Genomic DNA, 14,578 nt, shown 5'->3' with positions numbered 1-14,578 from the left:
CATGCTGGATCACTTAATTGTGGCAAGTTGTTCATTACATGATCATTTTGGGTGTGTGTCTGTTTGAATGTGGTGGAATTTAAAAGACAAAATGTATGAAATAGAACTTTCTGTTCTAAATGCTTTTTAAACTTAAAAAATTTAGTTTGTGTTTTAAAAATCAGTGTTAACAGATGCCTTTTTTTTAGACCCACAACAGAAATTAGCATATTTGCAAACCAGCAAAGAGATTTGCCAAATACAGATGAAAAAGTTGATTCTTAGCTTGAGAATAGCAGTTATGTAAAAATAAGTTAAGAAGCAGCTCTGAAATACTTGATAAGCATAAGCATTTACATTTTCAACAGAAAGGAAAAATAAGCCTTAATGATGATTTTTTTAAGAAACTGGCATTATAGTATTTCATTGGAGTGTTTATGAAAAACATTAGGATAAATAACATGACAGGAATAAACTCAGAATGATCAGTAATTATGTTAAATATGGATGAGTTTGCTTAATAATTATAATATTGAGAATCAGATCATATTTTGAAAAACAATAAAATCCAGTCTGATGTTGATTATAAGGGACATCTCAAAAAAGATTGGCAGCAGAATGCAAAAAGGATTTGTTGTCAAGTGTTAACAAAAAGAAAGTTTAAGTAGCAATATTAATATCAAGCTAGATGGGATTAATGGACAAAGAGGGATTTTTTGTTAATAGGAAGTTTCCATCAAACTTTCATAATTATTGTACCATACTACAGGGTTTACTAACCCCAATGCCTAGTCATAGTGAAAGGCCTTATTAACATACCTTTCTTGGAAATCTATTTAAAGTAGACAACAGACAATGAATGAAATATGAGCTTGATGTAAGAAAGCCTTTCTCTTTGCTGTTGAGGACATTGGCTAGACCACCTAGAAAAAGAAATAATGGCTAACAATAGCTAACACTGAGAACTTACTCCCCCCCCCCCCCCGTTTAAACATTTGTTTATTTGACATGGGGTTGGAGTGGGTGGGGAGAGAAAGATCTCATAACTTTGCCAGGCTGAAGCCAAGAGCCTGGAACTTCATCTAGGTCTCCGGATGGGTGGAGGACTTGAGCCATCATCTGCTGCTTTCCCAGGTACATTGGCTGGGCACTGCATTGGGAACTGAGCAGCTGATTCAGAATATTAGCTCTCAGTGCCACAAAGACCTGTTTTAGTCTTATAAGTGAGACCTAGAGAATGACTTCTCAGAGTATACACAACTGGAATTTGGGCACACTTTCATATTTCAGTGCTGTAACTGTCATACTGTGCTGCCTCCAAGGGGATGATCGTTTGCAGCTCACTCGTGGATATCCGTATCTACTTTTTAACCATTACAGATTTTACTTGTTCTTTCAATTGTTTTGATCTGTTAAAATAAGTTTTGTTAGGCCGTAGCTTCTGAAATCTGCTTCTTAGTAAAGCTTTAAAAGATAAATTGTTTATGAAGGTCAAATCTAATCAGGATAAAGGCCTGGCCCATATTTCACCCATTTCTTATTTTAAAATGGAAAAAAGAAATTCTTTTATTTTATTACACTAATATGTGCTCATCAGAACTCAGATTTGGATTTTAGAATACCAAATTCTGGGCACTGGCATTATGGTGTAGCAAGTTGTGCTGCCACCACTATGCTGGCATCTCACTTGGGCTCTGGTTCCTGTCCTGCTGATCTGCTTCCAACCCGGCCTCCTGCTAATGTGCTTAACAAAGCAGTGGAAGATGACCTGAGTGCTTGGGCCCTTGCACTCACTGGGAGATTGGGATAGACCTCCCGGCTTCTGGCTTTGTCCTGGCTGTTGTGGTCTTCAGGGGAGTGGACCAGCCAATGGAAGATCTTTGCCTCTCCCTGTAACTCTTGACTTTCACATAAATAACTCTTAAAGATCCATACATGTATGCATACATACGTACATACGAACGTATGTACATACATACATACCACATCTTATTCCATTTTAAGAAAATCATCGTCGTATTTTTGCCTATATTCTTCCAGACATTACATATATTTTAGAGTAAAATCATCTTACTCTCATTGTTTTACTTGTGTTGGAATATTTTATAAATTTGTCCAGGTCTGTATAGTCTCCATCGGTTTTATGTCTGTTTTCTCATGGATATATAACTTAACATCTTTTATTGGGATTTTATTGTCATACTCCTAACACATATCTACAAATTGTCTGATTATGTCATTAGTGTAAGTTGGCAGAGAATAATTGCTGGGTCAGAGGGAATGAATTGTCTGCTAGCAAGGCTGCATTAGTTGAAGTTAGTCCCCCCAGCAGTGTGTGAGGATATACTCTTTACACCTTTATTGGCTTTGTTTTTTCCACTCCTTTTTTTTTTTTGAACCTTTAATGTTTTGGAAGATAAGAAGCAACTTCAGTGTTATTTTACTTAATGTATTTTCTAATGGTTGAGGTTGGACATTTTAAGTTTATTTTGAAATTTGTTCTGTGAATTGTTTAATGTCCTTTGTGAATCTGTTAGTTCCTGTTACTGTGTCATACATGCAAATATTTTTTTTCTAATTTTACATTGCCTACACCTTTCAGTGATTTGCAGAATGCATTGTTATGAAAGAGTTCCATTATTTATGGTTTTGCAACCTTGTATGTAGCATGAACATTTTGAGTTGTTCAGTTTTCCTTCTTATTGTCTTATATTATTTAAAAATTTCTCTGAGGATTATAGAAATACTTGGACATTTTTTCAAAGATTTTAATGACTTTGTTTTTGAAAGTAGTTTGCTTCTAAATTTGAGGTTTTTTAAGAAGAAAACTATTGTTTTATAGAGCTTATTTCAGCATAATTCAATTATTACACATATGAGAAGCACATGTGTGTAAATGACAATGTTGCATCTAATTAAGATGAAATTAGTGACACTTAAAAGTGTTTTTAGAGTATTGGCCTCTTTGCAACATTTTCTTAATGCGGGCAAGTGATAGAGATATTAGATATTAGGTAATTTCATTTGTGTACCTTTTAAGCAAAGTATAGAATATAAATCTTAACACCATGTTTATTTAGCCAATATTGATCAGAAACAGTGTTCCGAGACTCTTCAATGAAAGAGCCATGTAAGTGTAGAAAAGCAAAATAAGATTTAAAGACATTGTGATGTGGGTTTTGTATGAATTAAGCATTAATCCATAATTAATTAATTACTTTAATTTGCTTATTTTTGCAAAATGCATTTGTTCAGCATTTCACCTTTGCTCCCACTCCAAGCAAGAGACTGGATTTACTTAATTTTTTAAAACCCCTATATATCTTGGAACTATTATTTTTGTAAATACATTTAGGCACTTGAGATAAGAAAATTAAGTTTTTAGTGGTTGTGTAATAGATGTTAGTAGTATTATTGCGTTAATCACAGAAGAAAGCTAGGTTATCTTTTTCTTACCTGCAGTTGGATCCTTTCCTTTGTTGGACATGCCATAACTCCATGTCTAGCATTTCCTTTTTAAGTAGAAGCTTGTACTTGGGTGTTGAACATTTATTTCCCTTCAATTATGGGATATTTGTGTGCTACTCTGCCACTCCTCCCCCCATTAGATGTCCATTCGATTATCAGACAGTTTTTCCTGTTTCCTTGTAACTGAATTGAAAATGTCTTTCCTTGATTCTTTGAGAATCCAGATTATTACTATTAATTTGTTAGCTTGTGCTTTGTTTTGATAAATGTGCTTTGTTTGCCATGATAAATTTTGCTAAGTTTGTGAAATAGCACTTTTGAGTTTATAAAAGCACATTGATTCACCTGAGGAGGGCAAGAAGTGATGAATATACAAGTGAACTGAATTGGAACCTTTGTGAAATTGCTATGGTGAACATGTGTATCATTGGTTTGTGCACCAATAGCCACAAACATTCTCTTTTTCATAGGGCCATTTAAGAATAAAACAAATATTAAAAGCTAAATTAAATGGGAAGAAAATTGGCTTTGGTAAATAAAATTTTGGCGTTGCAAGTGAGCCAGAAAAACCTGTCTCACTCAGCTCTTGGAAGAGAGTTGTAGAAATTGGGGGTGGACTGGAGCAGAACTGGAATTGTGTTAGATTATGACGTCCTTGCCCTTGAGACAACAGCATGACTCCTCCTTGTCTTTACTTATGCTATTCCTCTGCCTGGAATGCCTTCCCTCCTTTCTATCTAAATCCTACCCACCTCCTCCACGAAGTCTTCTCTAACTACTGGAGCCCATTGATGTCTCCCTGTTCAGAACACCTATGGCATCTTACAGCCAGCACTGCACCGTTTAGCACTGTTTGTCCTATGGCAATTTCACATGCTACTGAGTGTGAGTACATTAAAATATAAATGTGGGGAAATATGCATTTTTCCAGTAAAATTTGAAAAACAATAGGTATATTTGATTTAGTAGGATTTTTTTATAGGCTGTGGAAGGTTTACAGGCTACACCTAGACTTGAGATTGGGGGAGGATGGGATGTGGGGAGGTTTTAAATGTGCTTTTAAACAAAATCTCAAACATTGCAAAGTTTATACAGTATGATTTTGGTAACTGTTGTGTCCGAAATGTCATGTTTTTCTTAAAAAAAAAAGTTTTTCTTTTCAATAACTAGCCTGTTTTGATTTTAAGGGCTTGAAAAATAACTATTTACTGTAGTTTGTGATACTATTCAAATATCAGTTTTGCAATCAGAATGTTTTCTATTTGCTTAAGCTAAGAATACCTTGGTTCACGTGTCGTCTAATCCCTGCTCTTGGTATTAAATGCTGAAATGTAATAAATGTCATTTTGTAATATGGATCAAACTGTATTATATCATGAATAATTTTGGATATCTTTATATGGTTTAAATGAAAGCAGTCTTAATTATAAAGATAAGTTTGATTTGAATGTATTTAAGCTAATAGTAAGGGAATTAGGACACCTAGCTTTACACAGAGTTTTTAATAAGCACATGTTAGGTTGTGGCCATAAAAATGCATGAATAAAATATGCTGCAATCATGTTAAGCTATGCTTAAACTGCCTGTCTACCCTTTAATTGTACCTGTGATCAGTTAGTCATTTAGTCTTTGATTTATATGAGGGACATTGAAAAAGTTAATGGAAAATGCTCCTCCCCCTTTTTTGAAGATTTATTTGAAAGAGTTAGGGAGAGACATCTCTTCTGTCCATTGGTTCACTCCCCAGATTGCTGCAACGGCTGGGGCTGAGCCGGGCTGAAGTCAAGAGCCAGTTTTCATCCAAGGTGTCTGATGTGGATCGCAGAGACCCCAGTAACTCAGGCCATCTTTCACTGTTTTTTTCCCCCCTCGGCTAGTAACAGGGAGCTGGATCAGAAACAGAGCAGCCAGGGTGGGAATTAGTGTTCCTTTGGGTGCTGGCATTGCAGGTGGCAGGATTTACCTGCTATGCCATAATGCTGGCCACCACCAGTCATCTTTTAGTTAACATTTTTCCATGAGCTTTTCTGGAGTGGTCATGTATGTATTTGAAACTAACTTTCTGAGTGAGCACCTTGCTACTTGATTGGATTGGGCCTATACATAGAATTCATGAATGGTTCTGATGGAATAATAGCTTATGTATGAAGTGTCCTTTTGCTTATATAATTTTGAGCATATTTATATTTGGACAAAAATTACATTAATTTTGGACAAAAATTAATAGGTAAAACATGCTTGAAATACAAATTTTCTCTTGCATTTATCTAAAATAGTCTTGATTTCTTGATGGATTTCATCGTAAAAGCGTCATTTAGTTGAAAAACAACATGGGGGTATAGGTCTAAGTGGTGGTATTCATTTTGATATTTTCACGCAAGTGCATATTATTCTGTGTGTGTTTCTTTTAGAGGTACCAATCTTGGGAAAAAGAAGCAACACATTTGTCATATACCAGGATGCGGCAAAGTCTATGGGAAGACCTCACATCTAAGAGCTCATCTACGCTGGCATTCTGGAGAGCGCCCTTTTGTGTGTAACTGGATGTTCTGTGGTAAAAGATTTACTCGAAGTGATGAATTACAGAGGCACAGAAGAACACATACAGGTTCATAGTGTTTATTTTTAACAGATAAAAATGAATTAAATCTGAATAATCACCCCAATACTTTTTAGCGTATCTATTAAACCAAATCTTTAAAATGTAACTACATGGAAATTTTGCCTACTTGTAACAAACAAGCCAGGGTGGGTTGTTTTGTAGTTGTATTTTATGCAAATTTTGGTTAGCTTTTATGGGCATCATTGAATGTTTTAAGGCTCATTTATGCTATTCCTTATCTGTTACAATTTTAAATTAGTTGCTTGTTGTTTTTTACTCTTGATCTGTGTTAGTTTTTCTTCCCCAACACTAACAAAAAATAATGTCTTTTCTCAAGATAAATTTGGGCATTAACACCTTTTTTGTTGTTTTAGTATCTATCAGGAAGGGAAAGACTTCACTGAGGAGTAACTAAGGCATTGCTTATCAAAACTCTGTTGTATACATTGTTTTTACCTAGTGTTGCATGGTTGTAATAGAAGAAATGGCCCTAGAACTGACTCAGACAGCTTTCTTTTGCTGTGAGGTAGAATTAAATGGTCAGAGTGCCCTATCAGTTTGTTCTGAATACTGGAAAATTAAAGACTGTTTATTTACAGTCCCCGAGAGCTTATAAAGAAGAAATATGGGGAAATGGGGAATGTAGTGGATTTTCAAGTCTGTGGTGTCTGGATTGCATTCCAAGTTCTTTATTAAACAGGCTTTGCTGCTGCACACCTCCTTTGGTTTAAATATTGTTTAAAATAACCTTGCAGTATGCAGTAGTATTGGATCAGATGCTCTACTTGTTCTTAGTTTGTTTCTTCTTTGGTTAGCTAGACAGATGAGACTATAAGAAACTGTTAATAGTGTAAGAAAAGAAGACAGTAATAAGGAGTTTGTGTTGCACTGTTTCATGCTAAATATGCTCATATGTGGAAATACTGATTTCCAGACGTTAGGGTGGCCCAAAACAGTTTTCATAAGTGGATTTTGATTAGTAAGTTGTTACAAAGGGAGAAGATGTCTGTGATCAGATAAAGGTGGGAAGCACTGGGGAAGCAGGTTAAGGTTCCTACAAAGACAGCAGCTCATCTGTTACAGAACATCATGACAATGATTTGTTGGACTGGAGAGTGAGGCTGAGATGTCACTGAAATACAGGCATGAGGTCTAGGGAGGACCTACATGGAGTGGAAATATGGAGACGAAGATAGCTAAGACATTTTTGAGGAAAAAAATAATAGGTTTATTCTTTGATTTCTTACTGAATTCCTTTTACCATCCCTTCCAGTAATCCTGTCACATAATAGATCGTATAGTAGAAATTCAGTATATCTTTCATATTGAAGTATTTTATTTATGTCTTGTAATAAAGTCAAACATCAGGTTATTAACTAACATCTTAATGTGTTGGGTTTGCTCTTGAATAGTCCTGCTGAGATCATGTCAGCTGTCCTCACTACTCCTGGATCACTCCATTGGAGTGAACCTCTGAGCTTCTATCTGCCTCAGCCTTGGAAGTACTTGCTTGTTTCTTCAGCTCCATAAAATTGCTGAAGAAGGTTTAGTTGCATGGATATGACATGTTAATTAAAACTTAACTATAGCTCAAAGTGTACTGTAGTTTAGACTTTAATAAAGCATGCTGCAAATGATTTTTGTAAGCTGATGTTTTTCAAACATAGGTATAATAAAGTCCTAACATGGCTAAGATCTTGAATGCTAATTTAAATATCAGTCTGTTATACGCTGGAGGATTGAATTTCAGAAAGAAAATATGACATACCTATTTTGAGGAGAGCTATTCTCTAAGAAATCTTGCAGGAACCCGGCGCATTTTAATAGACTGTTGCTGCTAGCTCCTGTCAGTGTTGATATACTGTTTCTGGGGTGGTGATTAATCGCTAAAATTGAATTTTAAAAACTAAAAAGCTTAATTTTTTTCTTAACAGGTGAGAAGAAATTTGTTTGTCCAGAATGTTCAAAACGCTTTATGAGGAGTGACCATCTTGCCAAACATATTAAAACCCATCAAAATAAAAAAGTTATTCACTCAAGCAGTACAGTGCTGGCATCTGTGGAAGCTGCGAGAGATGATACTTTGATTACTGCAGGAGGAACAACACTTATCCTTGCAAATATTCAACAAGGTTCTGTTTCAGGGATAGGAACTGTTAGTACTTCCGCCACCAGCAATCAAGATATCCTTACCAACACGGAAATACCTTTACAGCTTGTCACAGTTTCTGGAAATGAGACAATGGAGTAAATATTACACAAATACTTATTCATTGTGGTTATTTTTATACAGTAGTGAAAAGAATATTGTTCCTAAGTTCCTAGATATCTTTTTATTGATGTGCAAAAATTTTTGGATTGACAGTAACTTGGTTATACATGACACTGAAATGCCTTACTTTGTATGATATTCCATAGTATATAAAAAATGGTAAAATTGCATGGGTTTTGTAGGTACTTTTGGAATCTAGAAGAAATGAAATTTTACCAAGTTATATAAAGAGAAATTGAATTTAACAATGCGAATGGTAGTCTAACCAAATGCATCAATCCTGTGTGGTTTAGTGTAAAAATGAGAACATGTTGGTATTTATCTATTGTAAGATAAAAAAAAAAGTTGGTGGGTGAGAGAAATCATGTTATGATAAAAAAATTTTTGTAATTTTCTTGATGACTGGAATTTTTATTATGCATAACTGACAAATCAAGTTTCCAAGCAAATGTTACATAGTGTAGGCTTTACTTAGCTTATCAATTTGTCATTTTGAAGCTAATTATTTTAATTAGGTTAACTGTACAATATTTTAAGCATTACTCTTGTAAGATTTTGAAAACTACATTTTAACATGGAACTCTAGGGATAGTCACCTTTTAAATCCTGTTGAAAAGCCATGTGTAAGATTTAATTTGCCAAAATAATGTCTTGTTAATATTCTTTCAATAACAAAGTTGGGCAATATAACCAATGTTTAAAAAATTTAAGATGTATAGGTTGAGGCATTTGGGTGGTAAGACAATGTCACAGTGAATTATCCTTTTTCTGAATATTGGAGGACCAAAAAATATATATATAATAATAAGGTGTATTGCGTCTTAGCAGTGATTTTTATCCAATCTTGTTTCCAAAAACCATGTGTCTGCCAGGGCCTTAAAAGCCATCATGTAAATTACCAATAAAGTATAACATATGCAAATTTAACAAAATCACTTTCATAGTGACGATACTCCAACTATATGGATATTAGTCATAGAAAACTAGAGGTTTTATGATATTTTTTTAAGTCTTTTCTTTGTCTAGGTAGTCAGTCTGCACTTAAATATCAACCATTTTCCTTTTTTGCTTCTTCCCTTAAAAAATTTATATGTATCCAGTACATTTAATTGAGAATTGTATGTTTTTTATTATGCTGTATTTTCTTTTTATTTTTTAATTATTGTTTATATTTTCAATTAAAAATGTACAAAATAAAGTTACAATTGCTGGTCTTGTAAGAACTATACAGTTTTCCTAAATGTATACCTATAACTGCAGCAGTTCACCTATTTCAAAAATTTGGAATTCTGTTCATTTGTTATTCTTAAGACCACCTCAAATTTAAAGGCTACCTTATTGTACGTTTAAAGTGTATTATAACAGTGTGGTAGTTAATAAAACACTATTTTTTTTTTCTTTTGAGTTTGTTGTATTCCTGTGCATTTAAATACTGCTGTGGTGTGGGGAAGATTTGTGTGATATATTTTTCCTCATCTTCGTTTTTTATTTTCAGATAGTGAATTGTAAGTGAGACTATTGTAAAAGAATTGAAAAACACTGGCAGTTTTACTGAATTTCTGAGAATTAGTTTAGTGAAGAGAACGAAGTTTCTGTTAGCCTCCAGCCCACACTGATTTGTGTCAGTTTTATCCATGCCACGTAACAACCCCCCCCTTTTTGTTTTTTGTTTATCTTTTAAAGGACTGTTCAGAGTATTATGGAAAAAATGTTGAATTGACATGAAGACTCCTGAAAATGATACCGTACTGACAGGAGTTATTTGGAAAGTTTACTGTGAATTTGCATGTATTTAATGATAAAGGCAGGAGAGGAGGAAAGGAATGTTGATATGATTGTATTTTAGCTAATTGAAAGTAAAATCAGATTATCTCCCATCACTTCTCTGTATAGTGGGGATAAAGGTTTGCATCCTCTGTTCCAGGCCCACCCTAACACTGTCAGTTAATGTCTTTGAATGGGTAGCACTACTCCAGACACACATAAGGAGTCTTGAAGAGTTCATGGAAAACACTCATGAAGAAGAGTATGGACGGATTTTCAACTTTTGTTGCACTGAAATAAACTTTAAAATTTCATTTTACATTTTTTGAAGTAACTTTGTATAAACATGGAGGAGTTTTTTTGAATGTTGAAAGTTCAGTTTGTGATGTGACATAGGAGTATTGCTTGGAATTACAGAAATCAGCCAGTTGAATGTGTAATTATTTTTGAGGTTACAAGGATTAGAATCTGAATCTTCAAACTCCTTTAGGGAATTTTTAGTGTTACAACTATGTGAAGAGGATTAAGTTGACAAGGTTGCTCACTTGAGCAAACTGCCCATTAAGTCAAGAGGTTAAACTTTTTTAGAGTGATCGTAAAGATTTTAAAAATAATGCTGAGATTTTATAGTAAGTGTACAGAGCAGTCTTAGATTTCTTGAGTACCCTCTAGGGATGTTTTAATGAACTTTAGATCTTTTACCTAACAAAATCAAAGTATTCAATCTCATTAGGCAACTCTTAAAATTCTGTTTTTATATTTTAAGTATTAAACATACTGTGGAAACAATATTGAAGACTTAAGTAAATTCTAGTTATAAGAATTTTTCTAACTAGCAGTATATATGTGAGTGTAATACTTTCGGTGTAAGTATGCACTAGAGGGTTTTTGCTTAGTTACTGGAGTTAATGCACATTCAGTTTGTAGCAAATCTCATTGTTACAGTCACCTGCTGAACTAGATGTCTGTACTGCCTCAAGTCAGAGGAAACACCACTTAGGAGCATCTCATTTTCTCTAGCTTGAGACCTAATACTTTGGAAAAGTGACTTAATGACAACAAAATCCCCCAAAACCATAACCCATCAGTGAAGCTATACCTATTGTAAAAAGTTAGGTACTCTGCAAATAACTTCGGTCTTTAGCTCAGTGAAAGAATGTTTAGCAAAACCAATGGGTTGTCAAATGCTTCATGGAAAATAAGCTTTTGACCAATGTTCATCAGAAAATGCTGGAGAGAGCATTTTTAAGAGCACATATGTGTGGACTCATACTTACCTACTAACAGTTCAGATTGGAGTGTATGAACGTGTGATCTTACTTGAAACACCTTGTGTGATTCTGAGCAGCGTTTCTGTGTTAGTATGTTAAAGCAGGCATTCTGATGAGGATTGGGATCTTAACTATAGTTTAAATCCTAACAGCTTACTTAGATTCTCAAACTTTTTCGTTAAAGATAGCTATTAAGTATGTTTGAAAATTTGGCTTACCGGAAAAAGATTGGATTTTAGAATATATATTGAAAGGTTAGATCTACCCATTAGTAGACAATGTGGCCTACCCTGCAATTTTATTTGAATGGTGTTGATTAAAAGTTTTTAAGGTAAAATAATTATTTCACTAGCACTGCTGTTGAATGAGTGCTAAGTCTTACTTGACAGCAGAAAACTAACCAGCTGCTGTCTTGGGAACAAAATGGTATTTAATGGAACTTAGTGTTGGAGACAGGAGGTTATCTTTACTGGTCAATTGCTTTGTTCAGATTTTCATATAATAGAATGCCCTGTGCTAAATATCTTGTAGTGGCAAATACAAAATGATATGGAAATCGAAAAGAGTTCTGCGTGAAGGAGTCTGGGAAACTCAGGAGACAGGACCTTAGTCCTGATCATGTGAACTGTTACAGGTTGTATTTGTGGGGGATGGACTGGAAACATTCTATAAGAAAACTTGGAACTGTAAAGGATTTATTTATTTTTTTTTAATTGGTGATTCCTTATCTTTTGGGAACAAGTGGTCTTAAAGGTACTGAAGGACAGTGTTTTGGAACACTATGGGAATATCTACCTTGTACCTAAACCCATACTATTTAAATGTCATTAGATTTGATACTGTATAATGTTTTTACTCTTGAAACCTAATTTTCATCTTCTGTTAAAATAACAAAATAGTTGTTTCTTGTAGAATTGCTGTGAGGATTAAATGTAAACATTTAGTATAGTGCCTGGTTTTAGTATCTGTACTCGTTTTGTTTATTTGAGAGGCAGAGAGAGCTCCTATTTGCTAGTTAGCTTCCCAGATGCATGCAACAGCGAGGACTAGGCCAGGCCAGCGCTGGGTCCCACATAGCTGGAAGGAGCCCAAGCCAGGGACCTGAGCAATCACTTGCTGTTTTCTTGGCAGTCTGGAACCTAGCTGTTTGCTCCCAGGCACTCTGATAGGTGGCTGCCTCCTTGTCAGTGTCTTAACCACTTCACCAAACAACCACTCCCTGTTTCTTAACTCCAGAGATTTCACATTTTAGTTGGGGAGCAGTGTTTTGGGATGTGTGTGTGTGTGTGTGTGTGTGTGTGTATGGTTTGCAGTTTCTTCTTGAAAATGAGAGGTAGTCCTGGTTTTATTGCAGCAATGAGAAAAGAAAAGAATTTAAATTGTTAGTGTTTCTGAATTACTGCCTTGTCAGGATTGAAAAGAATAAAGAGTGTAGATGTCTTTAAGAAGTTAACCCTCGGGCCCGGCGCTGTGGCCTAGTGGCCAAAGTCCTTGCCTTGAATACACTGGGATCCCATTTGGGGGCCAGTTCTAATCCTGGCAGTCCCACTTCCCATCCAGCTCCCTGCTTGTGGCCTGGGAAAGCAATTGAGGACGGTCCAAAGCCTTGGGACCCTGCACCCGCGTGGGAGACCTGGAAGAAGTTCCTGACTCCTGGCTTTGGATCGGCGCAGCCCTGGCCGTTGTGGTCACTTGGGGAGTGAATCATCGGTCGGAAGATCTTCCTCTCTGTCTCTCCTCCTCTCCGTATATCTGACTTTGCAATAAAAAAAAAAATCTTAAAAGAAGTTAACCCTTTAATGTAGAGTTCTTCAACATTTCTAAGAATTGGCGTAGGAACCTTTTATTTTGACTGAAATATAAAAGGTTATTCAGCTTTCATTTTTTTTTTTTTAAGTTGGAGAAGGCCATTAGAGAAATGCAGCATATTTCTTCAAACTAATGTTTAAGCCTCCAGTTGCTGGACAACAGGAAAAGGCAGCAAGTGTTGGAGTAGGTATTTTTCAGCTTGTCTGCAGTTCATGACCCTGTTCTGGAGCTTGTGCCTCCTGCCACCGTCAGGGCTGTTTGCATTGTGGATCAAGGAATGGGTATTTGGTCAAGGTTGAGTCAGATAATTTTTTCAAAACTTGGAAAACAGATGTCTTCGGTGACATTGGAACATGTGAAGCTGTTCAACTCTGCAAGAGGGCAAAACAAAAATATATGGCTGCTTTGATTTCTGAAACCTTTTTGGTGTTTGTTCCAGTGTGTGGTTCCTGTCTACATTTCTAGCTCCTGGGGTTCTAGAAGAAAGCCTTACAATCTTAAGAAGTCCCCTCTTCATAATTTTTGTTTAAGATATTTTTGTTTTATTTTATTTTTTTTCCAAGGAAGGAGAATTTACTGTTGGGGGAAGATTGAATGTCCAGGGTGTGGGCTCCGGCAGAGGAACGCCCTGTCTTGGGCCAGCAGGCGAAGCAGCAGGGAATGCAGGGTCCGGTAGAGGGGCGTGTAGCCCAGGCAGCTGAGATGCAGGTAGTCATACATGTGGTGGCTGATTGTGCCTTGCGAGTGCACAAAGCCGGGGTCGGCATCCAGGAAGTGAGCCCGTGGGTGGCCTGCTAATGCGGCCCGGACCAGCTCATTCACTTGCCGTTTCTTGTCCCAAAGCGGGTTGGGGTGTTGGCCCTTTGGAAGCAGGCCCAGCTCTACGACCCGGGTCTGGGGCTGCCGCAGGTTCACCAACTGTATGATGACCTGGATGCCTCCAGACACCTGCTCGGCTGTGTGCCCGTGGTTGTTGGTGCCCACCCAGACCGCCACAATCTTGGGCCGGATGGGTTCCAGCTCCCCATTTTCCAGACGCCACAATACGTACTGTGTGCTGTCGCCACCAATGCCAAAATTCAGGGCGTGCAGAGGGGAGAAGAGCTCCCGCCAGATCTCACACCGGTGTTTTACGGGACCAAGGAGTCCCCGATGAAGACAACTTCAGGCTCCTTATCTTTGCTGTCGGCCACAAGCCAATGGCGCAGGGACATCCAAGACCCTTCGCCCTGCACGTCCTGCACCGTCGTGGGCTTGCTAGCTGGATTCTCTTCGCCGCTCATCTTGGCGGTCACCGATATATTTATTTTTATTGGAAAGTCAGATACACAAAGAGGATGAAAGACAGGAAGATCTGTCCACTGATTCACTCCCCTAATGGCCACAATGGCTGGAGCTGAGCCGATGAGAAGG

General features: G+C 36.6%; 1 protein-coding gene and 1 pseudogene across 1 annotated transcript in view; one reads left to right on the top strand and one right to left on the bottom strand.

Moving 5' to 3' along the window:
- The window catches only part of SP3 (Sp3 transcription factor), a 48,810-nt gene extending 39,088 nt beyond the window's left edge, over nucleotides 1-9,722 (top strand). The window contains exons 6-7 of the mRNA XM_058664649.1: nucleotides 5,859-6,055; nucleotides 7,984-9,722. Coding sequence (XP_058520632.1) covers nucleotides 5,859-6,055; nucleotides 7,984-8,300 — 514 coding nt within the window. The 3' untranslated portion in view covers nucleotides 8,301-9,722. The remainder of the gene's footprint in view (nucleotides 1-5,858; nucleotides 6,056-7,983) is intronic.
- A 3,990-nt stretch (nucleotides 9,723-13,712) lies between these two features.
- LOC101534028 (platelet-activating factor acetylhydrolase IB subunit alpha1-like) lies at nucleotides 13,713-14,454 on the bottom strand (annotated as a pseudogene).
- Between the last annotated feature and the right edge of the window lie 124 nt (nucleotides 14,455-14,578).

This window comes from Ochotona princeps, chromosome 5 (genome assembly GCF_030435755.1).
Source record: "Ochotona princeps isolate mOchPri1 chromosome 5, mOchPri1.hap1, whole genome shotgun sequence".
Lineage (NCBI taxonomy): Eukaryota > Metazoa > Chordata > Mammalia > Lagomorpha > Ochotonidae > Ochotona > Ochotona princeps.
This window is presented reverse-complemented; position numbering and strand designations above follow the sequence as displayed.